At 36.3% G+C, this 27,086-nt stretch overlaps 5 protein-coding genes across 7 annotated transcripts; 4 read left to right on the top strand and 1 right to left on the bottom strand.

The window, feature by feature from the left end:
* Positions 1-65: 65 nt before the first annotated feature.
* On the top strand, positions 66-3,690 carry cavin4a (caveolae associated protein 4a). The gene is made up of 2 exons (XM_079378889.1): positions 66-720; positions 2,840-3,690. Exons 1-2 carry the CDS (start codon positions 340-342, stop codon positions 3,446-3,448), a joined length of 990 nt encoding a protein of 329 aa, XP_079235015.1. The 5' UTR covers positions 66-339; the 3' UTR covers positions 3,449-3,690.
* A 1,191-nt stretch (positions 3,691-4,881) lies between these two features.
* On the top strand, positions 4,882-8,492 carry ift57 (intraflagellar transport 57 homolog (Chlamydomonas)). Its single transcript, XM_079378887.1, has 11 exons — positions 4,882-5,226; positions 5,574-5,748; positions 5,822-5,940; positions 6,106-6,196; positions 6,821-6,892; positions 7,165-7,284; positions 7,377-7,448; positions 7,553-7,684; positions 7,776-7,838; positions 8,020-8,086; positions 8,186-8,492. The coding sequence occupies exons 1-11, from the start codon at positions 5,090-5,092 to the stop codon at positions 8,362-8,364; spliced, it is 1,227 nt and encodes a 408-aa protein (XP_079235013.1). The 5' UTR covers positions 4,882-5,089; the 3' UTR covers positions 8,365-8,492.
* Positions 8,493-9,469: 977 nt separating this feature from the next.
* On the top strand, positions 9,470-17,008 carry LOC306845893 (transmembrane protein 71-like). Its single transcript, XM_079378893.1, has 10 exons — positions 9,470-9,555; positions 11,839-11,889; positions 11,977-12,025; positions 12,160-12,369; positions 13,040-13,230; positions 13,325-13,510; positions 13,599-13,665; positions 13,968-14,026; positions 14,423-14,472; positions 14,592-17,008. The coding sequence occupies exons 2-10, from the start codon at positions 11,859-11,861 to the stop codon at positions 14,613-14,615; spliced, it is 867 nt and encodes a 288-aa protein (XP_079235019.1). The 5' UTR covers positions 9,470-9,555; positions 11,839-11,858; the 3' UTR covers positions 14,616-17,008.
* LOC306845894 (apolipoprotein M-like) lies at positions 16,423-19,789 on the bottom strand. 3 transcript variants are annotated; one of them, XM_079378895.1, is made up of 7 exons: positions 19,574-19,789; positions 19,041-19,180; positions 18,423-18,496; positions 18,117-18,224; positions 17,832-17,930; positions 17,680-17,718; positions 16,423-17,596 (listed from the first exon to the last, which is right to left on the bottom strand). In XM_079378895.1, exons 1-6 carry the CDS (start codon positions 19,697-19,699, stop codon positions 17,690-17,692), a joined length of 576 nt encoding a protein of 191 aa, XP_079235021.1. In that variant the 5' UTR covers positions 19,700-19,789; the 3' UTR covers positions 16,423-17,596; positions 17,680-17,689. The 3 variants fall into 3 exon arrangements, with proteins under 3 accessions (XP_079235021.1, XP_079235022.1, XP_079235020.1); XM_079378896.1 differs by having other exon boundaries at positions 17,471-17,596; positions 19,041-19,409; positions 19,574-19,754; XM_079378894.1 differs by having other exon boundaries at positions 17,587-17,718; positions 19,574-19,788.
* Positions 19,790-21,755: 1,966 nt separating this feature from the next.
* LOC306845885 (tripartite motif-containing protein 16-like) lies at positions 21,756-26,983 on the top strand. Its single transcript, XM_079378885.1, has 6 exons — positions 21,756-22,873; positions 23,364-23,459; positions 23,667-23,897; positions 24,501-24,660; positions 24,795-24,854; positions 25,433-26,983. Exons 1-6 carry the CDS (start codon positions 22,283-22,285, stop codon positions 25,960-25,962), a joined length of 1,668 nt encoding a protein of 555 aa, XP_079235011.1. The 5' UTR covers positions 21,756-22,282; the 3' UTR covers positions 25,963-26,983.
* The last annotated feature ends 103 nt before the right edge of the window (positions 26,984-27,086 follow it).

Below are 27,086 nucleotides of genomic sequence, written 5' to 3'. Positions count from 1 at the left end.
TTTAGCTATTTCAAAGCTGAGAGAGCGACACGTATTATGCATATCCACAAGCCTCCCTGACACATGCTCACAATACGGGAATGTTTGAATTAATGGGGCTTTCCAGTGCTTCTGTGATACAGCTTCCAAAAAGTCTTAGTATCCTCTTACAGTTGTATTTATATCCATGCATTTCTATCTGTGTGTGTGAACAGGGGTGGAGTTTGTCAGATTCCACTGGGGTCTCTCTCTTGGAGTGTCAGTTTCTCTCTGTACTGTGTGTTTGATTCCGTCTGGCCCTTTACCCATCTCTGGCCCGCTAGCTTTACTTTCAGGGACTTGTGAAAGGGAGAATCGGAGATGGAAAAGAGAGGAGATGTAATACTGGGAGTCGAGGATGAATCCGGGCAGCCTGTCTCAGCCTTATCGATTCTCTCTCTGCTTGAACGTGTGTCTACGATCATCGATGGTGTCCAGGCCAGCCAGCAGCGCATGGAGGAGCGACAGCAGCAGCTCGAAAGCTCGGTGAGCGCCGTCCAATCCGAGCTTCTCAAACTAGCTCGTGACCATGGTGCTACAGCCACAACCGTTGACAAACTGCTTCAGAAAACCCGCCGTGTGAGTGCGCATGTTAAAGAAGTACGTTCACGTGTGGAGAAACAGAACGTGCGTGTGAAGAAAGTGGAAACTACACAAGATGAGCTGCTCACCCGCAACAAGTTCAGAGTTGTCATCTATCAGGTAAACACATTCCTAACAACCACTGCATGTGTGTTATGGGTGACTGAGGGTGTGGCTCTATCCTTGTGGCATTTAACAGCAAGTTGGCACTGTAATCTCACACAATGCTATAGGGGGCGCACTTGAGAATTTCCTTTTTTAGAGCTGATTGGCTAACTATTTCTTTTAGTGTGTCAGATGAGTGATATAAAGATATTTTTGATATATCCATTCAAGAGACTTCCAGAAAGAGGGAATCAGAGAGTGACACTGGGCCTTGCAGGGATAGTCCTGCCGAAAATGAAAATTCTGTCATCATTTACTCACACTATTCTTTCCTACGTGGAACACAAAAGAAGATATTTTGTAGAATGTTGGTAATCAAAGGGTTTCAGGTTACATTGACTTACATAGTATGGACAGAAATTGAAGTCTGAATGGCTATTGAAGTCAATGGGACCCAAAACTCTTTGGTTACCAACAATCTTCAAAATTCTTTTGTGTTCCAAAAAATATCAGGTTTGGAGTGACATGAGGGTGAGTAAAGATAACTTTTGAATTTTTATTTTTGAGTAGACTATCTCTTTAACCACAGACATTGAGTATAACAGGTATTAGTAGTTATCCAACGTGGTTATGTCTATTAAATTATTGTTCAATTTACAATTGGTGCCCCAATCCTGAATACATGATTCAACTGCTGATTCGATTCAATTCTTCTAAGTAGCAATGCACAGATGCTGGCAAACTTGTCTGACTCCTCACTCTGTAGTCAGTATACAGAATGAATAATTACAGAATATGTGTGACATAATAAATTTCTCTAAATTAGGCTTTTAGACAGTGTGTGTGACAGTATAAGCATGTGTGTTTCTGTATGGTTATTCTGAGGTTTCCTAATATAGAGCTGCACACACAGCTGAAGAGACTCTTTAAGGCTATTCCCTGAATAGGGAGTTTATACATACACATACATAGACATCCATTCTTACAGACTACAAAAATGCCCTCAAGGGAAGGGTCATCTCATGTAACCAGACTTCAGACTAACATAAAACCTAGTCTCTGTTGCTTGTTAAGGCTACGTAACGCCCACTTAAACAGGAACAAATTCTCTGCCAAGCTTATAAAGTGACCAGACACAGTATGATTTGTTTTAACATTATGTACACATACTGTAAATGTGTAATTGATAATACCACAGCTGTAGATCAGCACTCAAAATTAAACTCAAAATAATAAAATGTCAAATTAGTGGAAAATGTATGTAGGCCTTGTGATCAGAATTTTTGTGGACCCAATGTAAAAGTACAGATTATTGTAGACATGATTCTAAAAAGAGAGAGAGAGCGAATATGGTTGATAACTGAATAACCTTCAAAAATTTGACTCAAACCTCCAGTTGGACTGATAAAACCTATGAGACTTTGGAACTGTTGATTTTAACCATTTTTTTTTCATGCAATGTAACATTATACATATCATCTTACATGCATAAGTTCATGGTGAACCTTCCAAAAAGTAACAGCTGAACATGTATAGGTAAACTTTACTTAAAGGGATAATTCTGTCATTATTTACTCACCCTCATGTCATTCTAAATCTCTATGACTTTCTCTCTTCTCTTGAACACAAAAGAAGATATTTTAAACTGAAGATTTACTCATGTTGTCCATACAGTGTTGCTTGGGACACCACTGACTCTCACTATATGGCCAGAAACAGTTCAAATATTCTTCAAAATATCTTCAAGTAAATGAAGACAATTTAGTATGTGAGTTGTATTTTGTAACTGGACCCAGATTTACACAATAACACGGCACCGGAAATGTAGAAGTGTATTTATGTTTCAATGTTAAAAAAAAAAGAAAAAAAAAAAGTCTATATAGAAATTTTAATTTAAATAAACAATTCAGTCTAAATATGATGATAAGGAAATTGATGTGTGGTAATCTAGGTAGGTTGCAAGAAAGCATCAAAAATCCATGCCTCCAGCAAATCTGTTAACTGCAATTTCCTTCCAAATGTTACTACATACAAACAAACAGCACAGAGTTCTTCTTCATGACCTTGTGGGAGTAGATGAATTTGGAATGTTTTCCTACTGAATAATGTTCTCTTTTTTTGTCTTCAATTGCAGGGTGAAACTGAAGTTCCCTCTGTTGCTGTCACTAAGACTCCCAAGGGGGAGGGCCTTGCTAACTTGGAGGTGGAGCCAGATGAATATGAAATCCCTGCTGACCTATCATCTGATGAAGAGTACATGGTGGTAGAGGAGGTGGAGTCATCCCGGGGGACCCGTCTGAAACAGAGCGGGTTAAAAAGCATCGAGAACATCAAAGCTGCGTTCTCCAAAGAGAACATGAACAAGACCCGTGATAAGACGCGGGAAAACCTCAGCAAGACCAAGGAGAGCCTTAGTAAGACAGGCCAAACACTTGGAACCAAATTCAACACCTTCGGTGAGAAGATTGTGCCCCCTGAGCAGCGAGAGAAGATCCGTCAGAGCAGTGAGAGGCTGAAGGAAAACATCGCTAAGAAAGCACCCAATAAAGAATCGTTCAAAATCAAGCTGAAGAAGGAACGCATGGTCGCTGAGGGCCAGGAGGGTGTGGAGGCGGAGCTTGCTGTGACTCCTCCCAAAGGCAGGAAGTCTAGCCCAGATGTGACCTACACAGAGGTGGCTACCGAGAACAAGAGGGAAGGTCCAGTATCAGAGGAGGGAGCGACTCGTATCCAAGAGGACTGAACACAGCAGTTCACCACAGAATCTGTGGAAAAGTGGAAGGATAAAAAAAAATATATAATGCAGAGAAAGAAAGTAGTTATTTAGTAAGTGGAATAAAGAAGGTAATTTTTCATTAAAAAATGTGCTCCAGAATGTGAGAGTGTATGAGTATGTGTGTGTTGGATAGCTAAATTAATAAAAAAAGAGTGCCGTAAGCCACATTTCTGTTACCGTAAGCCACATGTGAAATATATTAAAATGTGAAAACATATGCTGTCTAATGTGTCCTTTTACTCTGCATCTGTGTCTTGGAGTAAGGAGCAGATGACTTTGTCCAAATCACTGGTAGTTAAGCTGGGGACTGCACCTCAATTACAGTACATACAGTACAGAACATTTGGATTGTCAAACATTTGTGTTCATACACACGCCAGCATCATAGAGACAGAAAGAAAGATTGATGCATCAGCCAAAAAAAGATCTCTTGGAATTAATCTCAACAGCTGAGTGGCTCTGCCCGGCACATAGCAACCTAACATGAGGCACACAGTTTATCGAAAGACAACCAAACACTATAATGTATGCTCATTTTTCAATTCAGCTTTTCGCTCACATAGTTCTTCTGATGTAAAATAAAAATATATATATTTAAAAAAATAATATATATATATATATATACACACAAAAAATATATATGTAAAAATAAAAGACATTATATTACATTTACTCTTCAAAAAGTATAGTTCAAAAGGTTGGTGATCTTTTTTTTTTAAAGAAAGGATTAACAGTTAAGTTAAGATGTTTGCATTATTACAAAAAAATTATTTAAAATAAATGCTGTTCCTTTGAATTTTGAAGACAGGACTAATTACTGTAAATTCAGCTTTGCCATCACAATACAATATAATATACTGTATAAATTACATAACTTGCAATACAATAAATAATAAAATAATTTACAATAAATCACATACAATCTGTCCCAAAAGAATTTAACAAAAGTACAATTGAAAAAAAAATGTTCCAGATTACTGTTTTGAAGTGTAATTCTTTAATTTTAGGTAAGAAGGGAAATGACAGGTATCTAGTTCTAACTTTGAAAACCTCTGAGATAAAACATTTCTTTTAACAGGAAAAGGAAAATATTATTTTGTAATTAATGATCCACAAACTTTGTTATTATATTTAAGGCTATCATCCAATAAATTATAATTGTCAATAAACATTATATCATATATCATATTATATTATATTATATTATATTAAATTATTATACTACACACAGACACCGTTTCTTCTCCTCTCCAGCGTGTGAGCTCAAAAAGTTTAGCCAAACATTCATATTAGAGAGTTTCGGCTCATTAGTGGCATTTTCTTTACCAGTTACATATTTTTGTATTATTCGTTATTGCTCATTGTTTTTTATTAACCATGCTATTATTTTGTTTCCTATCATGTCCGGTGTGTGACGTCATTCCTGGCGACGGTAACTAAAACATCCCGAATCCGCTTTTGCAGCTTTGCGTGTCAGAAAACACTGATATAAAACACACAGAGAGACGTGTGTGTATATGTATCTGTATGCATATCTGTGATGTTTATTATAGTTTAAACCCGTGCTGCCTTGCCAATAAAGCGTGTTGGAAGTGAATAGAGACCGGGATGGCGGAGGAAGAAGAGCCCGGACCCGGTTCGGTCTATCAGATGTTCGTCCTGATGGAGGATCTGCTGGATAAACTCAAGATTTTGGATTATGAACAGCATGTTCTGGAAAAACACAACATCAAACCCCTTACCAGGTGAGAACTTTAGAATCGCTGCTTCATATGTGAATTATAAGGCATGATCATGTTTATTTTTTTCTGACACATTACAGTTAAATTTATAGTTGATGGTTTTTAACTTGTCAAATCCAAAACATGTTACACCTTCTAATATTATTGACTTTGATGTATAATTGGCATTAAAAATAATTTGTGACTATGAACAGCTCAAGTGTTTTCCTTATTTTATTCATGTAGCATGAAAACAGAATGTGATGGCAACCTTCAAACTAATACAAACATTGCTAGGGTTACTTATTAGTAAAACTCATACGGTTCAATCTTTGTTGAATCAAAATAAGCATTTTTGCTCTGTTTTTCAGGCATTACTTTGTCTCTAGTCCTCACGTGTTGTCAAATCCTGGAGAGCAGTTTTATATGTTCAGTGTAATTGCTGCCTGGTTGATTTCTCTGTGCGGGCGGCCGTTTGACACACCGCAGGAGTATGATGACCCCAACGCCACCGTCTCCAACATCCTGTCTGAGCTGCGTGCCCTGGTGAGACTTGATGACACCCTCACAAGTGTGTGTAGAATTATTTGGGGTATCACTGTATATCTGTTTTTCGTAGGGAGGCCAGGTTGATTTCCCCCCATCTAAGCTGAAGTCTGGATCTGGAGAGCATGTCTGTTATGTTCTAGATCAGCTGGTGGAAAAGGCACTAAAGAGTAAAGGATTCACCTGGAACAAGTAACAGCACACACACACACACCATGAGCTGATTGTATGATGTTCTGTGCTGCTTTAGGTCTCATATATAAATCTTGTTGTAGAACTATTCTCTTGAATTCTGTACACAAGCATTCAGTACCCACTATATCCACACTAGCACAGCTGGTATTCTCTCTCTACCAGGCCGATATACCCGTCTGTGGAGGTGGAAGACGAGTGTGTGCAGGAAGATGATGCTGAGCTCACACTCAGTAAAGTTGAGGAAGAAATGACAGTGAGTCAAACTCTATTCTAAGCTTTTCCTTCTATTTTAAGCTTTCATCTGTCAAGCTTTCAGTGTTGTAAGTAATTTAGCTCAGCATTTGTTGAATTATATTTGGATTAATAGTGTATTTATTATTATTTATTAGATCTGCTTCAAGCTAAAGTTGAAATCAGAATCACCATCAGATTAAGGAATTTGAATATTCAGACTAAGGAAAAAATACAGTTTGTTTGTATAAAAAAATTGCAAGCAGATAATTGCATTTTTATATTATTGTTTTAAGATTTAAGATTTTTTTAAGGTATTTTGCTGCAATTTATGTGATTTAACTTAAAAAAAAAAACGTGTTATACTTTACTTTGGTTATTGTTCTACATCAAATGCAAATAATATAAAAATTGCATGGAATGTACTTTGTAAAAATGTGTATATTGTGATATATATTGTTATGAACTAAAATAGAGAATCTCATAATATAAATGTTTAATTTGATCACCCAGCCCTTATTCACCCTGTAAAGTGAATGAAGACATGACTTTGAATCACACACACAAACTCATGTGTAAAGCGAGTGACAGTGAGTCTCACACACACACACACACACACACACTCATTAAAAATGTGCATCTTCAGCAGGAGGATGAGGAGTATGAGGAAGAGGATGGCCTTGATTTAGACGCATTGAAGACCAGAACCAATCAGAGTGTGAGTTTTATTTGAAATACCAGTTTATGCGTTTTATGTAATAATAAAATATAAACCTGAAAGGAATAATTGCTTCCTTTCTTTCTCTGGAGATGGTTTAGTTGTTTCATATGTAAGGTTATATTAGTGTGTGTGCTACAAATCATGAAGAGACCACAGTCTTTTATACTAAGTGAGGAGCGACGTTTACTAATATCGTAAACAAAGAACTAGTACACAATATTTTACTGAATATGTACAGTAAAAGACAACTGGTAGATATGTGTGTTCAGGAACTCAGTGGATCGAGGCCTGCAGTGGTTCTGGAGTCAGATGTTGATGCCGCTGAGTGGAATCTGGAAGTGGAGCGAGTTCTTCCACAACTTAAAGTCACCATTCGAACTGACAACAAGGTTTCAAGTACTTCAACCTTTAATCATAGTATGTTAGCTCTATGGTGATGGAGGGGCTCTGATTGACTGAAATACTGGTTAACGTGTTTCAGGATTGGAGGATTCATCTTGATCAAATGCATCAACATCAAGACGGAATCAACACAGCCTTGCAAGACGCCAAGGTCTTCTATCCATCCATCCGTCACAGATGTTTTTTAAAAATATTTAATTTACATAATAATGTGAAATACTAAATCTAAGTATGTATATGTGTGGATGTTTTCAGGGTTGTCTGTTTAAATTGAGGGAGGACATTAGTAAAACACTGGAGAAAGTGAGCAGCCGTGAGAAATATCTCAACACTCAGCTTGAGCATCTTATTTCTGAATACCGCCAGGCACAAGCACAGCTAAACAAGGTGAACATCTCGACCAATCAAAACCTAAAACATTATTACTAACCATAAACCAGTCAAAATATAGGATGTCAAATCCTGTTTTTTCCCTCAGGTAAAGGAGCTTTATCAGCAAGCCAGTGGTGGAGTCACAGAGAGAACCAGGATTCTGGCTGAAGTGAGTCTGAAAACAACAATACAGTCACACAGTATTATTATTATTACAATGATTTAATCATCTTTTGGTTTCCACACAGTAGCACATAACAGCATCAGTAGTTCTTCTGAAATGAATGTGTCTCATAATCTCCACACAATATTCAAATAACATTCATAAAGCATATTTATTTTTACTTCAGATCAGCGAAGAGCTAGAAAAAGTCAAACAGGAAATGGAAGAGAAAGGCAGCAGCATGTCTGATGGAGGTAAACCGCACACAAAACAAACCCTCTCTCAAGCCACTGATGATGCAGTTTGTTTACGTGAGCTGTAGTTTCTGCTTGTTAATGTGTTTTGTGCTGCAGCTCCGGTGGTGAAGATCCGTCAGAGCCTGACCAAGCTGAAGCAGGAGATTGAGCAGATGGATGTTCGTATGGGAGTGGTGGAGCACACCTTACTGCAAGCCAAACTCAGAGAGAAAAACAACATGACCAGAGACATGCATGCTACACACCTCTTAGAGCCCAACACACAGACTTACTGAGTCCCACACTCTGGTGATGTTGTATGTGTTGGTTATATTTCATGTAAATATTTTGTTTAAATATGTTTTTAAGTGTAAATGACTAAATATCTAGTATTGAACAATAAAGTAAATATTCTCACTACTAGAACCTTTGCTCTCAAAGTTTGTAGAAGTTTGAACTTGCGTAACTGTCTCCAGAGAAAAAGAGAAGGGTGTTGGTTACAGAGGACCCTGAGCTGAGCATTACACACACATGTAACCGTTCCATGATGTCATCCTCACACACTGCAGAGAAACACTAGAGTTTATTCTGTTCTGCACATACTCAAGTTATCAGTCCACATCCTGAGGAAATATTTGTTGTCTGTTTTCTGCCTAAGAACAATTCACTTTTTGTCTTTTTGTTGAAATTCTCTTATGAATTGTAATATTATAGAATATTACAAAAAAAGAATACTAATTTGCAGCAACTGTAAATGGTATAAATCCCAATTATCTAAATGACGATTCCTAATTGTGATTCCTAAACCATCTACAAACTTTTTTTTTTATACTAAACTAAAAGCTTAAATAAAATCAGAACCACTGTTACAGGTTTGTATCTGTTGCCCGTTGAACTCAGAAGAAGGTTTTTTGAAGAATGTGGGTAGCCACATAGTTGATGGTAGCCATTGACTTCCATAGAATGGAACAAAATATACAGTAAAGTCAATTGCTAGAGTCGATTGTTTGGTTACGCATGTCCTTCAAAACATCTTTTGTGCTCAAAATAAGAATGAAACCCATACAGGTTTGGAAGGACATGAGGGTGAATGAATGATGACAGAATATTCATTTTTAAACTATTCTTATAAACGATGTTAGGCTCTCTTGTGCAGAATGACTTACAAATAAATATTTAATCATAAATAATAATGCGTTACTACTTGTGCGAATATGCATTCACAAGTATGTGAAATTATGTATTTATTTGATAAAATATGTTTCCACTACTGGTGCACTACTGCATTCTTCAGAGATGTTTTGCTTTGAACAGTGCACCCCCCCCCCCCCCCCCCCCTCTCTCTCTCTCTCTGTGTCTCTCTCTCTCTCTCTGTGTCTCTCTCTCTCTCTCTCTCTCTCAGAAGGCGTGGTTCTTCATGCATGCCAGTGTTTGTAGGTAAGCGGACAGACTTGATCCGCACCGTTATCCGCATTCTCTCAGTTTAGGTAAGTTGTTTTTCTCTTGTATCTGAATCTTATTAGTTTCATATGTTTTGCGCAGTAGATGCAGAACAAATACAGCGCTAAAGAATATGGCGAGAGGAAACCGGATGTTAGTATCGCATTACGCTTCGGCATAATCACTTTATAACCTATATTATCTTTATGCAATGTGGGATTTTCGATTTATTACATTGCACTATTATCATATACAGTATAATCTCATAGCTGGATATGTGAGTGAATGTTTCTCGCGCATCTCGTATCTGCTTCTGGCCGCGCAACAAAGACTCGAGCGTTGCGTCTGAACCCAGAAATAAAAGAGAATGAAAACAATGGTAAATATCACAAAAATATTTATTCTGAGGAAAATAAGATAAATTATTCTGATATCCCATTTAAAACAATCTATTATTATTATTATAAATAAGTCAAATTATTTATGAAATGTAGACCATGGAATGTAAGATAGACTATTTTATTTATTTATAAAAACTACAGAGTCGACCGCAATAAGTTAAGGTATTTTTAAGTGATAAACAGATAAATCTTACTTATAAACAGACATTGCATCATGAATCAGTAATAATAGAATTAACACTAACACAGCTTTTGGAGATTTGTACAATATGCTGCGGAATATATATATTTTCTCTTCAACCATATATTGGTTAAATTACAATTTCTCATTGTATAAGTGAGTAAACAAGAATGAAAGTAACAGAAATAGATGCCAATAATAACAAAATAATAATTGCCAATAGAACACATTGTTATTTACATTTTGAGCTCTGTTTGTGTTGCTATGCATGTGTGTGGTTTTGTGGTTGACACATTTCTGTAATGAGCTGTGATATTGAAGCTACTCATTTTACTTATGCTTACTGATGCTTTGTTTTTGCATCATGCTTATTTTATATATTAGCAACTTTAATCATGCAAAAAATGTTTTTCTTAATATTAAAGTCATTTTGTGTGTCTAGCTCACAGAGACTACAGGAAATTACTGAGGGTTTTGGGGACTTTCTGTTCAAACAAGCATAAGTTGCAGAAGTTTGTCATGTGATCACACTTTTTTTTAAGAAAAACAAATGAGCTGCTTTGTATGTGTGTGTGTGTGTGTGTGTGTGTGTGTGTGTGTGGGGAGGGGGAGAGAGAGAGCGAGCGAGCATGTGTTCTTGTACTCCCTCATTTTTTGCCGTTAGTCTCCTCTGCTTCTCTGATAGCAGCTGCCACACACATACATGCATAACACTCTGTTCAGCCAATCAGTTTATTTCTAGCCAGGAAGTGGTTAACAGGAAGTACAGTATGTGGTCTCCATCATCCCCATTTGGATCATCATGGCTTCCTGATCCGTTCCCCATCCCACTCCCTTTACATTCTGTCAGACACCTCTCCCCATTTCTCATTAAACGATTAATTTTATTTCATGGAATACATTTATTTGTGAATATTTGCTCTATTTTATATAAATATTATTAGGGAAAAAAACTTGTCTTTTCTCTCATTTGACCTAATTGCTTTAGAAATTTATTGCACAAAAGAATGCGTATAATTCCATTTCCATTTGTAAGTGTAGAATCATTTTAAATTTTGCTTTATTTTTCATCTATATTGCATATTTAAATCTAACCATTTTTTATTTTTTTTATTTAAGTCTAAGACAAACAGAGATCATTTTAGGAATTAAAGTAAAATGATATAGTTCTATCTTTTTCATTGTTTTTCATTAATGGTTCTTTAGCTCTATAGCAGAACAATTATGGATCTGTGATTATTGTTAATTTGGCCCTGCTTCCAGAATGCAAATGATCTTATGTTACTGACCTTGTATCATTGCCAGTCTTTTTCATTCTTTACAATCTCCATTTATTACTTGTTTATATATATATATATCAATATATGTTTATTTTTGCTTTGATTTGATCTTAGTTTAATTTATGTTTTTGTTGTTGCATGACCTTAATGCGAAACAAGGAATTATTAATTAATTATTTGTTGCACAAATCACATTTGTAGATTATGTACATTCATCATTACTTGGTTTATACCGATATATAATAATTTCTATTTATTTAGCTTTATTTTATCTTTGTTTTAGTATGTTTTTCATGTTGCGTGACATTAATAATAAAGCAATTATTCAAGAAAATCAATGTGAAGAAAGAAACGAAATAATAGAAATAGTTCGAAAATTGTTTCCCATGAGCTATACACATTTGCTAAATGATATTGCCTATTGCCTATTTTTTGAAGCAGAATTTTATTTTGTGTTTATTATTGCAGGTTTAACAGCAACGTGAGCCATGTCTTTCTTCTTTAAAGGAGCGGTTACAAGTATGTATGCCTTCATATGATGTCACACTCCCATTCTTCCTCTTGTGCACACATTCTTTGATAAGACTGACCTGATGTTTGTTATAGGTTCTCCGGTTAAGACCAGGAGGCAGGAGGCTGAATATATTTGTCACAGGTACAGGAATGTAGACAAACAGCAGCAACATATATTTAAAAGCTTTTTCTGTAATTTTATTTAAGTATATGTGTAGTGCTTGTTTGTGCATCTGTAAAAAATGTGTGTGCATTAATGCTGTTTCTGTCTTTCAGTCTTGACGTTTCCCACATCTCTGACTCCTCCTTCGAGTGTTTCTCTACCAATCCGCTGACAGGCTCTGTGTGCTCGTGCCGCCGAAGCCCCCGCCTACTAGCCAGTGGTTATTATGTTCTGACAGAGGACAGTTTTACCACAGATGACGAGGGTAACGTCACCCTGACTCCCTCGCACACCAGCGTCTCATACAAAGAGAATCTTGTCCGGTGAGATTTATTACAGTGTTTGTTGTTGTGTGTGTGCATGAGAATTTCATTCCAGCTGTACTATACACTTTACATTAAAAATAGGCTTTGATATGCATATTTCTTATAGTATTTAAATGGTTTAAACTTTTCAGTACTGAATTTTTACTGGTTGAAATATATTATTTTTCAAATACATTTGTGTTGTGAATTCGCCTTTTACATACTGTATCAAAAAATAGTGGTGAGGTTTTGCAACCCTAAAGGTCCATGCACACTGAGTCCAAAATTTTCATGTGTGTTTTTTTCATATTTGTCATCCTTTCCTATCAAAATGCTTGCTACAGATGCGAAAACACAGAAATCCGAACCTGGTCTGAATTTTTTATGACGGACAAAAGTTTCGGAGGCAGTGTGTAAACGTGATTGACACAATGTGAGGTCGTATTTATTTTTTAACGTGCGAAAATTTCGGACTCAATGACCTTATATGCCCAGAGTTGCATTTTTCCAAATTATACCGCAATACAAATTTTGCCTATATATAATGGTTGTTATAACTAATTCCTTCGTAAAGAGATATATAATGGTGCAAAAAAGAATATGCCATGAATATAAATGCCTGTGTCTTAAAAAACAACTTTAAATGTGACATAATAATAAACGTTTTTTGTGTGTGTATGCTTATTAGCATATTCAGACGAAAGCGCCGGGCAAAAAGATCACTGGCAAGTCTTCTTAGTGACGTAAGCCAATCATGCCAATCCTGTCTGGAAGGAAGAGTATTTAGAAGATCTGACCCCATCACTCCCCTTCAGTCATCATCATGTGAGGAGCTGGACAACAACTATGAGACAAACACATCCATCAGCTTCACCTATGGTTAGAAGGCTTCAAGATTTGGACTTCAACATCTTTGAAAAAGGTAGCTTAAAATATTTGTCTGTTCAGTTTTTGTGAAGATGTTTCTTTATAGATCCCACAGATCCTGTTTCCTCCCCTGATAAAATGCCGCATCAGACTCAGCTAGAAGAGGAGGAGCCTCCATGTGAGTCATGCTCTGCCCATGAACAATTCAGCCAATCAGTGGGTGGCCTCCTGGATGTTCCTCCCCCATCCATGTGTCACCTCAATAGTTATAGCTCATCCAGCAAGACATCAGGTGAGAAAGGGAGAATGAAAGAACTCCTTGCCTACTGAGAGTTGAATATGGAAACAGCTGGAAACTAATTTAATTATGTTTGTTTCAGAAACTGTGCTTTTGAAAGTCCTTCTCCTCATCCTAACTTTGTGCCTCTGCATTGCCATCTCCTCCGGGTAATGAAAATGTGTGTGTGTGAGAGAAAGGCTGTATATGAAATGGTACAATATAGTAGTCAAAAATCTATGGAAGCCACGCAAAAAAAGAATAAAAAAGTTAACTTTTTATCTCACAATTATGACTTTTTCTCATAATTCTTTTTTTCTCACAAAGTAGTTACTTATTCAAAAGAAGTACATACTTAGAGAGTATGTGATTTTGGACACAGCCAGTGAGATTTCTGTCTGTTTGGCTCATTTGTTGTGAAAATGGGCAGAGCTTTATTACTCATAGATTAATAACATCACAATCCTCACAGGTGGCTGCTGGGAAGTGTTTCTGCAGCAGTGGCATTCATGGTTCTACTTTCATCTATATGTGAGTAAACAATCAAGTCAGTTCTATTCATCCACATTTGATTGATAAAAGTGAGTTAGGTTCAGAATCAGGTGACTTGATATATATATTCATGTTGATTCCTTGAGCAGTATCCTCGTTAAACAACATTATAGGAAAACACTCCCATAAAGCAATTAGATTTAGGGTGGGCAGTCAGCCGTTATTTTATAACAGTTATTTTATACTTTAAAGCGCTTTATCATATATGTTGTTTAATGTTTGTGGTGTCTATCAAATGTGAAAGATGTGAGAACTCATAACACTACAAACCTAGTTTATGGGTACAAATAAAGTGAGCCTGAACCTATAAACCTAACTTCCCTACTATTTATGAGTCAAATTGTAAATCATCCTCTCTGTCGCTCTCTCTCTCAGGTATGTCTAAACCTGGAACTGCAGTGTGCTGGAGGAGAGCAAAGACTGAGGTGAGAATCTGAGTACAGATTAATAATAAACTCCTGACTTTATGAAGTTTTCGGTATGTAGAGACAAAAATGGGACTCTAAATAAAGAATTTAACATCCATATTGTGTCTCTTCATCAGGACATCACCTCCAGAAACGAGTGAGGAGGAGCCATAAACACATTTGTGTGAAGTCTGTCCTGAGGAGACGGAGGAAGTGAGTGCGTGGACACATCCTGCATCAGCGTTAAAAAATAGTTATAGATCAGTTGTTTGTAGTGGTGTTTTCACTGATCAGCTAAAGAGTTCTGAATACAATAATTACTGACGAGTGATTGAACCAGTGATGGCCAGTAATGAATTTTACATGCTAAGATTAGCATGCATTTTTTAAATAGAATGATAACTCATAAAGTAAATGTTTAAGGATTCGATTAATGTTCCTAAATGAAAGACTGGATTGCATTATGAGGGATTCTTTGAGTCAGTGGAGATGCCCTGCATAGAGGTGAAATTTGTCAGTGGTGTTTGTAAATGCATCAGCTTGGCTTGGTTAGGCTCTTCAACATGGTGACCAGGGCATTATGTGTTTTTGCCCAGCTTGTCAGATTATCAGATTCTAAAAAATATTTACTGCAAAACCTAGTTTAATATAATATTATTATGACTTTGCAGGAAATCTTTAACTTTTGAGAAGTTGTAGCAAAAGAAGTGCCAGTTTAGCTTTGCACAGATGCCTCATATTTGTCAAGTGCCTTTGCTGTACGAAACAGGAGGGGTGTTATTGCCATTTACCAGGGTTAAAGTCACACATTAGTGCTGTGTGATTGAAGACAGCTGAAATTTTAAGCACAGAGTGCTGCTATCAGGAACGCAATAATTCGATTTATTATAAAAGCATTGCACTTAAAACAGGATTTAAAGCTCTTATTTCACAGGGACTTAAGACAATTAAACCCTGTTTGCAGGGAATTAGTGCTGCCAAAGGAGAACATGTTCTCAATTTACTGTTTAATAAGTGTATAATTTTGTCACGTTCACACAAGGCAACTGCTCTCACAGAAAGTTAAACTGAGTACACTGTGACGAGAAAGCAATGTCTGTTACAACATGACCAAAATGCATGAAGTGCAACTGTATCCTCTGTAGGGAATCTGATATTTTTATTAGGATGATGAAAACTTTTCATATTTATTTTATTACAAAGAGTCAAATGCTGTAGGACACAGTGGAGTTTTTAAAAGGCAGCTCGGTTTTGAAGAGCAAAGACATTCATGAGGAAACAAAAGAAAAGCAAAGGATAAAATGAAGTGTTTTAAAGTAGGAGTATTTCAGTTTTAGGTTTAAGCCTAAAAATCTGAAATCAAACATGTTTGAGACCAAGCCAAGGTGAATAAGTGAATTATTCAAATGCATTTATCTTAGCCAATAGATATCTAATGTGTTTATATGAAGTGTATTGTCTTCTGTGTTTATTGTAAATGTTTTTGTAGTGTCCATGAGCAATGAAACAAGAATGAATATTGCTCTATAAAAAAGTCAGTATTTACTGTAAAGTGTTCTGTAGAAACTGTATGAGGGGCCAAGCACAGAAAGTTGAAAGGTAAGGACGCTGAAAGGATTTAATCTGTTTCTCAGCAAAACAGTACATGACAATATAATATTAAAGGGCTGACGATGCCACTTATTGGGCAAAATTTATAAAGTAATTCTATTTATGGACATTAAAGTGCTTGTCCTTAAATCCTCATCAGGAATGCTATGTCCAATCAGATTTACAAAACATTTATGTAATATTTTTGTCACTGTGCCTGGTCCTGCAATTGCTGCTTGCAGCTATATTTATAATAATAATTATTTTTAATACAACAAGTTAGATGAGGAATATAAGCAATTAGTCCATTATATCCCATCAGAAATGGGATAAAAAAATGTTGAAAAACTTTTCTTTTTTTTTTTTATTAATGTTTTTCAGATTATATAATTAATAAGTCACTGGCTACAGAGATAAAAGAAAATATGATTCCAATATGACTGTTTTAAACCATTGACATATTATGATTGGATGCAATTTTAATGCCAAAGCATGTTGTAAAATTAAGATGAAAGTGCAAAAATCTCCAGTTTGTTACTAAACAGGACTCATAATGTGTTCACTGATCAGTAATCTGTTAAAGAATTCAGCGAGGCAAATTATTATAGAAAGTATTAAATTATTTCCCTAGGGAGAGCTGTCTTTAAGCCTTGATGACTGCAGTAAACAATCTGTGTCACAAGAGAGCTAAAGATTGCTGTAAATAGTAAAACTTTAGTTATGTATTATTCCACTGCATGTGAAAGTAAAATGTGAAATGAATGTGGTTCACGTATACATTGTAAAATATAATCTTAAAAGGAAATGGATTTATGTAATTTGCACAAACATAATTTGCCATGTTAGAACGTATTAAAGGAGTGATAGGCCTTAAAAACAGATGTGTTTTATAAGGTTAATAGTTTTACAGTGTATTTTGGAAAAACCCTGTATTGTCCATTTTCAATAATAAAGTTTTATATATAAATATAATAGTTTTTGTTTTTTGCTTTAATCAAACACATTCTCTTTTAGCCAGATATTCTTTAATATTGTTGTTATTAAAAGTCATACTGGATAAAATCACTGCAATTGGTTGTTGTTGCTCTTGCTAATGTAATTAACATGTAATGGGCCTGCGTTGATTTATGGACTGAACTTACACATTTTGACAAATTTGCTCTAGGTATTATTCAAATTGGTCTATTTGTTAACACAATTCATTTTAAAATAATCTCATGTAATGGTAGCAGGAAGAGATATTAGGGTTTCAGATTATTTTTTTAATCTCTTCTAGCATTTAATATATTTCATTATTCTCTTCTGGGCTTTGTGTGTTTAATATGGATTTTGTGCCTCTGAGCCTGTAGCTGTGAGATATCTGTATTCACCATCTCAGACATGTTTCATGACACTATAGGACATTATAATGATATTAATACCAAGTAGTGGTTTGTGAGTTTTGTATTTATCTTATTTAATCATTCAGTCACTTAACCAAGAACAGTGAATCCTAATTTCCATCAGTTCAGTAATTTATTGTAGATCTGCAGTGTGAAGATCTCCTCGTAACCTTTAGGAGTGACAAATTATGCCAAGTATTAAAAAATGTCATTTTCAGAATAAACTGTTTAGAAGCACAGTGTTTGCACTTACCACCTGTGTTTTAACCAGCCTCGTCAAGTTTACAATAACCTAAAATAAATGATATAAGTTTTATTTAAACTATGGAATTACATTCACACATCATATTTGCCAGTCTTTGTTTTACGTAAGTTAATCAAGAATCAAATGCGTCAGACACAAACCATTTTTCAGAGGTGCCTTTAAGAAGTCTTCCATATAAACACACTCCATTTTTGTCTTAAATTCCTGTATCACTTCATCTGGTGTGTTTTCATTACGAGCTGCAATGGAAGACAGACATTTATTATGAATAAAAGTCTGTTATGTAACTGAATCACTTTGCAATGGTGACTTTACATGATCAGGGGAGGGTTCACACTGAATGTAATGTTTTCATTGCTGTCCAGTTTAACATGTTGCACTGATCATGTAGGTGAAAGAATACAATGATTAAACATGATACTGACCAAACAGCATAGCACTGACTTCCTCGTGTTCATCCAGAAACAGTATTATGATGCATGAAGGGCAGTTTATGAGCTTGCCATCCCAGATCAGCGCAATAGTGCCGAAATCTGCTCACCACAGTGAGACATTTAAAAAATGAAATGAAATCATTTATATTTTGAAATAACAACAACTAAAAATAATAATGAATAAGATTATTAATGGATCTCGTGGAAGAATATTGCATGATATTAACCATTATATAGTGTAAAACATGGATAGACAGTGTTGAATTACTGTGTTTCAGACTGTACATCAGTTCCTACCGGTTCTGAACAGGAATGGGTCTGTCATAGACCAAGCAAAGTAGCTCCAAGTAATTTTCTGACACTGATCTCCACTGTGATAAACAACAATATTGAATATGCTTGAAAACCTCACATACTGTAAATAATAGAACAGTCATATGTCTGTGTGTGTGTTTGCTTGTTTGTTAATGACTAAATACACTATGGTCCTAACAAAGATTTGTGTTTTTACTATCTATATTTATAGAATATTTTGGTTTTTACTGTCACTAGGACCCCACAAAGTAGTATAAACAAGGATGTGTGTGTGTGTGTGTGTGTGTGTGCGTGCGTGTTTTTGTGACATATGAGGACACAGATTAAATGACTAAATAAATAAATAAATAATGACATGGGTATGACATAGGTATTACAAGGAGAAGATGATTCATGAGGACATTTCCGCATGTCCCCATATTTCAAAAGTAAAAATGCACAAAGTTTCCTTTAAGGGGTAGTTTTAGGCGTAGGGTTGGTGTAGGGTGATAGAAAATATGGTTTGTACAGTATAAAAACCATTACGCCTACGGAATGTCCCCACAATTCACAAAAACAAATGTGTGTGTGTGTGTGTGTGTGGGGCAGTTTTCCACTCACACGCGAGTGGTTTCGGTCACCATCAGGGTGTCGTTAGCATCTTTCTGAATGTGAAGAATAGAGCTGTCGGTTTTCTTGAAGGACTTAAGATCAGTTTCTTCCCATGCAGCTGCTGCCACAAAATACCAAGAGCCCATATACTATACAGGAAGAATATACAATATATCAAATATATCAAATATAACAACATATAATGGATGAAAATATTTCTTATAAATAACTAATTAGCCACTTAACTAATATGAGTTCATGATTGAAATTCAGCACAAAGATCAATATTTTCCGAACAACTCTGGACTCTGAGACTAGTTGACATTACTGCGCTGCAGTGTTCCTGTCACTCGCAACATTAAGGTCATGGGTCCAATACTACGTAAACACACAATTAATAGACATTTTATGAGCAAACAGGCACTAAACATTTTTAAAGCTGGAGAGACCTCAAATTTGTACATCAGTTAATTTACACACACACATATATATACACACACACACATAAAGAATAAGATCTAAAAGCTTTTCAAGCCTCTTACCTCATCAGTATTAATAACAGCAGTGGAGAGAGGAGCTGGAGGAAGACATGGCACCATGACCTGCATCCCAGTGTAAAACAGACTCGTTAGTGAGCTCACAACACCCCATAATGTGCTCATAAGCATGGCTGCATCAATGAGATCGGCTGTGATATACAACGAATGCTGATGTCTTCTAAGTGACAGATGCTTTGACGGAGATGTTTTAATACAGTGCTCAGGGGGACTTTCACCCTGATTTGTGCCTTTTTCTGTTTGCTAGATAATCTGATAATGGTTAATGGTGTGTTTGTCAGGACAATGTGCAAATACACCCCAATACGCCTGACCTTGTCCTGGACCACTCTCTCTACCCACGCACACTACAGAAAAATACATGCAAACCATACAAATGAAGGACAAGTGATGAAGTGGTTTAGTCTTTACAATGTCTCACAAATAATTCATGATGGTACAAAAAAAAAAAACAAGATTAAAAAAAGGACATGGAGACTTCTGCTTAAGTCCTACAATTTTTCCATTCAATCTATGTTTATTGTGACCTTTGGATCAACGTTGCTTTGCTCTTCAGTGCAAAATGCACCCTTGCCACTGTCTCTTTAGTAATCAAAGCTTACAGTTATTTAAAGTCCTCTTTTGTCCAGTTTGTTGAAATACTTTCGCAATGTATCTCTGTGGAAAATGTATATGATTTTGTGGAAATATATATAAAAAAAAAAAATACTTTCGATAGGTGCCTGCTGCAGAAAAATGAAACAAAAAAAATATTACATTGGTAAAAACAGTGGATTATTGACATCTGTGTCTTTACTGTAAGAAGTATGCATTTTAAAAATCATAATTATTCAGCATTTGTAAATTCTTTTGCTGAAGAATCTGTCACTCGTTCACCGATCAAGGCAATGGGATCGTTAAAAGACTAAATATCTTTGAGTAGAAAAAATTAAAAACTTAATGTAACTTGATAAGAGATTGAAAGCCCTGAGTATATACAGCTCTAGAAAAAAATGAAGAGACCACTGCAAAATAATAATCAGTTTCTCTGGCTTTACTACGCTATTTGTAGGTAGGCTATGTGTTTGAGTAAAATTAACATATTTGTTTTATTCTATAAACTACTGACAACATTTCTCGCAAACTCCAAATACACAAATTGTTATTTATAAAGCATTTATTTGCAGAAAATGACAAGTGGTCAAAACAGCAAAAAAGATGCAATGTTTTCAGACCTCAAATAATGCAAAGAAAACATGTTCATATATACTAATGCTTTAAGTTAGGAAGAGTTTAGAAATCAATATTTGGTCGAAAAACCTTAATTTTCAAGCACAGCTTCCATGTGTCTTGGCATGCGCTCCACCATTCTTTAAAATGATTTTGTGCCAATCCTGGCAAAAAAAAAAAAAAAACACACTCGTGACTTCCTCTTTAACACATTCCAGAGGTTTTCAATGGGGTACAGGTTTGGAGATTAGGCCGGCCATGACAGGGTCTTGATCTGGTGGTCCTTCATGGAATCACATGGCTTGATTCATGTGCCATTGACAAAGATGAATGTACTTGATTCCAGCCTTGCAACAGCACCCCCAGATCATCATCAATCCTCCACCAAATTTGACAGTGGCTGCGAGACACTGTGGCTTGTAGACTTTTCACCTCTCCAGATCTCTGTCCAATCATTAGATGTCCAAGTGTTGGGCAAAGCTGAAAATTGGACTCATCAGAGAAGATGAACTTACTCCGGTCTTCTACAGTCCAATCCTTATGGTCTTTTGCAAACCTCAGCCTGACTCTTCTTTGCTTCTCATTGATGAAGGGCTTTTGTCTAGTTTTGCACGACTCCAGCCCTGCCTCTAGGAGCCTGTTTCGAACCATCCTCACTTTGCACTTCACCCCTGCCATTTACCATTCTTTTTGTCTATTGATGTCATCCTGCGATTGTTGAGTGACATTCAAATGAGTTGGCGGTCATCCCAATCAGTGGAGAGTCATTTTTGCCCTCTGCTAGTCAGTAGCTTTGTTGTCCCCAATGTCTGCAGCTTGACCTCATTATTATGAGCTTCTGTCTTTTAAAATTTAAGAATGAATTTGTGGTGAGAACGCGATGCGACCTTAAACAGACCCAAACGCAAAAAGAACTGCGCATTTTTGGACTAAACCAGCTGCCGTAGTCAGCTGCGCTGTGCATTATAGGATGAAGAAGTGTTTGTTGACAGTTTGCAGTTTAGCATGGCAGGTCGCAGACAAACTTGGGGTTGTGAGGAGGTGCGGAGCATCAAAATAGCAGTGTGCTACTTTGTGCTATACATCTAGCCAACAAGTGAAGCGGATGTTGTCACATGACTGCATTTTGGTTCGTTTCAGCTGGTTCGGACCAGAGCAAACAGTGTGGTATGAAAAGGAACCAAAACGGCTAAAAATAGCTACAATGTATACTTTTTTTGCCTTTGGATTTGGACCAAATGAACCGAACTACAGATGTGAAAGCACCCCTAGTCATCATGTATACTGTAGAACCACTGTTTACTCAGAAATGTAGGCCTACATGTCACAGCTTGCAGACACGCCTGTTTTGCGCATGTCTCATACAAAGAACCAGGAAACTTGTACTTTCACGTTCAGGAAAACGAAACTTATTGTCCTTTCGCAGTTGTACCTTGAGGGATTTTGGTTGTACGCTTACCTTTGTCTGTGTGCGCATGCAATAAAATGGCAGAATCCAGTATTTCAGTGGCTCAAGGCCAGTTCAACTGTTCAATCTGTCTGGATTTACTGAAGGATCCAGTGACCATTCCCTGTGGACACAGTTACTGTATGAGCTGTATTAGAGACTGCTGGGATCAGGATGATCAGAAGAGAGTCTACAGCTGTCCTCAGTGCAGACAGACCTTCACTCCAAGACCTGTTTTAGGTAAAAACACCATGCTGGCTGAAGTGCTGGAGAATCTGAGGAAGAGAAAACTCCAAACCATTCAGCTTGATGACTATTATGGTGAACCTGGAGATGTGGAGTGTGACGCCTGCACTGAGGAGAAAAGCAAAGCCATCAAGTCCTGTCTGGTGTGTCTGGAATCTTACTGTCAGAATCATTTTGAGCATCATGAAGAATTTCACTCAAAAAAGCGACACAAAGTGACTGATGCCACTGTTCGACTGAAGGAGATGATCTGCACTCTACATGATAGGCTGTTAGAAATGTACTGTCGTACTGACCAGCGCTGTATTTGCGTGCTATGTATGTTGGATGAACACAAAAAACATGAAACCGTATCACCTGCTGAAGAGAGGACTGAGAAACAGGTATGAAGTAAGAACAGACAACGTTTAGCTAATTCCTGCAATCTGCATTAATGATATAATTTTTCATATTGTGCCATTGCAATGTTTTTCCTGTTGACTGTACATAACACTTCAGTGTCGCTGTTAGAATAAGATTTCTAAATTAGATTTAAGACATCCCATGTTGATAAGACTTCATGTCATAATGTTTGTTTCAACAGTATAACAAATGTGTTTGGTAAACGAAAGCAGAAGTTCTCACACCAGGGTATGGCGAATAAAATAGATTTAAAAAAAAAAAAACAACAAATGATAACGCATTTAAATAAACAAACAAACAAATAAATAAGAATAAAATAAATACTACTGTATAGGCCTAACAGTACAGTAGCCTATGAGTACAAAAAACATGATAAATATAACTTAATATAAACAAAATTCTTAGCAAATAATTTTGTTACTTTCAGTTTCATATATGACTGCGGTTTACTGTTATTTCTTTGTCTTACAGAAACTCTTGGAAGAGACCCAGAGAACATTCCATCAGAAAATCCAGGAGAAAGAGACAGAGCTTGAGGAGCTGAGAGAGACTGTAGAGTCTCACAAGGTGAGTTTTGATCAGAAGAACAACTGCTGGCTGCTGAAGAGCTGTTTCAGACTCAGTTAGGACTCTCCTCAGTCAGTCAGTGAGGAGCCAGTGCTGGAGCTCTTTCAGTCCCACTGAAGCCCACTGTGGGGAACAGGCTGTGAGGCAGCAGTAAGAGCTGAGTGAATGGACTGATTCTGATGCTTCTCTCTCTGTGTGTCCTAACAGCGCTCTGCACAGGCAGCAGTGGAGGACAGTGAGAGGATCTTTACTGAGCTGATCAGCTCCATTGAGAGAAGCCGCTCTGAAGTGACACAGCTGATCAGAGATCAGGAGAAGGTTCTTGTAAGTCAAGCTGAAGGACTCTTGGGGCGACTAAGGCAGGAGATTGATGATCTGAAGAGTAGAGATGCTGAGCTGGAGCAGTTTTCACACACTGGTCACATCCACTTCCTCCAGGTAACAGAGATCTGACAAATGGAGCATAAGGTATTGAAATCACTGCAACATTTTCAGGAATCTCATTTAAATATTTCCTGGAATCTGATTTTCTGTTTTTCCCATTATTTGTTTTTAACATTTGTTAAATGTTAAAAACATTTAGAAAGGGTTTTTCAACATTTATGCTTATTGGATTTCAAAAATGATTTGTTTTTAGTAAACAATAAATAAACAATTATCTCCTGGCCAGAGGAGAACTGGCCCCCTGACTGAGCCTGCTTTCTCCCAAGGTTTTTTTCTCCGTTCTGTCACAGCGGGAGTTTTGGTTCCTTGCTGCTGTCGCCTCTGGCTTGCTCAGTTGAGGACACTTAATTTCTAGTGATTATCGTCAATTTGATTTCGCAGATACTATTTAAACTAAACTGATCTAGACAATGACATCTCTGAATTCAATAATGAATTGCCTTTAACTGAAAATTGAGTGTTTAATCTTATTATTATACATTACTGACACTCTGTCCTCCAATTTGATACTGTTAAGTGCTTTGACACAATCTGTATTGTTAAAAGCGCTGTATAAATAAAGGTGACTTGACTTGACTTGTTTTTGTGTCTGTGTAGAGTTTCCAGTCTTACAATGTCCCTCCTGCATCTGAGAAATCATCTAGCTTCGCTGTCAGTTCTTGTCTCTCTTTTGATGATTTGAGAGTTTTTTTCAATCAGTTGGAAGAGAAACTGAAGCATGTTTTTAAAGAAGAGGAAGAAAAAATGCTTAGGAGAGGTAAAGTACTGAGACATTAATTTAATCTTTAAAAGAAGTCAATTTAATTATAATATAATATAAACAATAATACAAAACATTGCATTAAAATACAGGTGGATATTAGATTGAATTTGTCTGTTGATTTTTCATAGTGCGATATACAGAGATGATTCCCACTCCTGAATACGAGAGCAGGAATAAGTTCCTACAACGTAAGTTATTTTGAAAGAGTTCATAGAAAAAGTCCATTCATGAATACTGATAAATCACACTGTTGATTCAGTTTGTTTTATTGAATACACTATAGGGAAACATGACTTGTCTTATTTGTTAATTTACACTGTTAATACCAGGCCCAATCAATAGAATGAATAACCGTGAAACGTGTGAAAATCACCTTTACTTTCTCCTCAAACAAAACTGACCTAGCAGCATTTCAAGAGTGCTAATATAGTCCACCAGCACTGTATCACTCTGCTTTATTGTTTATGCATTCCAGACAGACTGTCAGTTGGTGGGGATATTTCAACATTATATTCTGTTGCTGTGTTTTGAACTAATGCATTTTAATGTAATTCTCTGTTCATAGTTATTGTGTTCATTTATTGAGCACAAATATACAAGTATAGTATATTTAGACTAATCCAGTAACACTCAAGTTATTTATATCTTGTGTTATTCTTCATTGCGTTTATGTACAACATGCATCACATTTCATTCATAAATCATGAAAAACAACAAGCCAATTTGTAGATTTACTGATTTTACTTGAAATATGCTTTGTTTTTAGATTACCAGAAGATCACTTTGGATAGGAACACAGCTCATGAATACCTCAGACTGTCAGAGTGGAGCAGAGTGGTTACTAACATGAAGACAGACCAGTCATATCGTGATCATTCAGACAGATTTGATCATTGGTATCAGGTATTGTCTAATGAGCTTTTGAATGGACGTTGTTATTGGGAGGTTGAGTGGAAAGGCTCTGTTTATATATCAGTGTCATATAACAGCATCAGCAGGAAGGGACGGGGTCGAAAATGTGAGTTTGGATATAATTATCAGTCTTGGAGTTTGTCCTGCTCTTACTACAGTTGTTCATTCTTGCACCATGGCATAAGCATTACACTCCCTAAAGTCTCCAGCTCCTCTAGAATAGGAGTGTATGTGGATCACAGTGCAGGAACTCTGTCCTTCTACAGCGTCTCTGACACAATGACCCTCATTCACAGAGTTCACACCACGTTCACTCAGCCTCTCTATGCTGGGTTTTGGGTTTCCTATGATGCACAAGTGGAATTGTGTGATCCAGCAACATAATAGATTACAGACCTTGTACACATTCAGTTCTTTTCCACTGTCGGGTCGGTTGCATTTCCATTTGCATGTTATGATTGCAACCGTTCCTGATCCAGGATTCTTAGCATGGTTTAACTGTGCTGTGCTGGTGGAATGCCAGTGATAATGATTTTCTAGTAAAGTAGCCTATATTATTTTTTGACACTTTTTTTTTGTTAGTGAAATATATAAGTTCTGTTTACCTAGAGTATCAGCTATCATCTAAGTTTGGCCCGATGTTCGAATTGTCATATCACTAGTTTGAACTTCATAGTAATTAGTTACAGTCTTAATGGGTTCTGTTCTCTAAACGATAAGTTCTGTGATTTTCAATTTATGGGCATGTCTTTTCAGAGTAATAATCTATTGAGCATATAAAATGTTTTAAAAGGAGAATAAATTTAGAAGAATCATTGATAATTTGTAAGCCTTATTAATTATTCCATTGAAATACCATATGACCATCTTTGTTCACATGATTTTATGTTAGAAATACATCTAAGTTTTTGTAAATATTTGATTGTTGCTCTAGGTATTTTCTGGGCCTTTATTTAGAAAATATATTGTTTTACATATAAATGAAATACATTTGTAAAAATATGTATATTTAAAATACTGTACACCAGGATTTTCAAACTCTGATTACATTCATCAAAAGTTCCTTTGGTTCGGTTGTATGCGAAAGTAATAGTTTGCCGTTTAGTAAGTGCCTCACAATAATCACGTTCAACTGCTTTAAGGATTCAGTGATAGAAAGATTTGTCAAAAAAGATTTAAGGATTAAAAACACTTTATGTGAGTGTGTGGACTACACTGTATGTGGGGTTTTTAGACCCCTGCTGTACACTCATGTGATGATTCCAGTCAGAAAAGTGGCTTTCAAACATGGAGTGTTTCTTTTGTATAAATACAGGTTTTATATGCATTGAATGAAATCAAGTGAATCTATTTTTCTCCTTTGGTCATATAAAATTATTCCAATAAAATGGTCATTTTTTTAAATAATTCTTTGTTCATTATTGAAGTTGAATCTAGGATTCTCCCTCACAGTAGCATCACAACAGTATCAGTATCATATTACACAGAATACTTTGTTTCTTTTCAAA

Source organism: Barbus barbus (assembly GCF_936440315.1).
Source record: "Barbus barbus genome assembly, chromosome: 26".
NCBI lineage: Eukaryota > Metazoa > Chordata > Actinopteri > Cypriniformes > Cyprinidae > Barbus > Barbus barbus.
This window is presented reverse-complemented; position numbering and strand designations above follow the sequence as displayed.

Coding starts and splice junctions, on each gene's coding strand:
- cavin4a (XM_079378889.1), top strand. CDS start 340: ATGGAAAAGAGAGGAGATGTAATACTGGGAGTCGAGGATGAATCCGGG. Junction 721..2,839: donor TCAGAGTTGTCATCTATCAG/GTAAACACATTC, acceptor CTTCAATTGCAG/GGTGAAACTGAAGTTCCCTC.
- LOC306845885 (XM_079378885.1), top strand. CDS start 22,283: ATGGCAGAATCCAGTATTTCAGTGGCTCAAGGCCAGTTCAACTGTTCA. Junction 24,661..24,794: donor AGAAAAAATGCTTAGGAGAG/GTAAAGTACTGA, acceptor GATTTTTCATAG/TGCGATATACAGAGATGATT. Junction 24,855..25,432: donor CAGGAATAAGTTCCTACAAC/GTAAGTTATTTT, acceptor CTTTGTTTTTAG/ATTACCAGAAGATCACTTTG.
- ift57 (XM_079378887.1), top strand. CDS start 5,090: ATGGCGGAGGAAGAAGAGCCCGGACCCGGTTCGGTCTATCAGATGTTC. Junction 7,839..8,019: donor GAACCAGGATTCTGGCTGAA/GTGAGTCTGAAA, acceptor TTTTTACTTCAG/ATCAGCGAAGAGCTAGAAAA. Junction 8,087..8,185: donor CAGCAGCATGTCTGATGGAG/GTAAACCGCACA, acceptor TTTGTGCTGCAG/CTCCGGTGGTGAAGATCCGT.
- LOC306845893 (XM_079378893.1), top strand. CDS start 11,859: ATGTCTTTCTTCTTTAAAGGAGCGGTTACAA. Junction 12,026..12,159: donor GCTGAATATATTTGTCACAG/GTACAGGAATGT, acceptor TCTGTCTTTCAG/TCTTGACGTTTCCCACATCT. Junction 14,027..14,422: donor GGTTCTACTTTCATCTATAT/GTGAGTAAACAA, acceptor TCTCTCTCTCAG/GTATGTCTAAACCTGGAACT.
- LOC306845894 (XM_079378895.1), bottom strand. CDS start 19,699: ATGCTTATGAGCACATTATGGGGTGTTGTGAGCTCACTAACGAGTCTG. Junction 18,225..18,422: donor CCCATTCCTGTTCAGAACCG/GTAGGAACTGAT, acceptor TGTGGTGAGCAG/ATTTCGGCACTATTGCGCTG. Junction 17,931..18,116: donor AGTCAGTGCTATGCTGTTTG/GTCAGTATCATG, acceptor CTTCCATTGCAG/CTCGTAATGAAAACACACCA.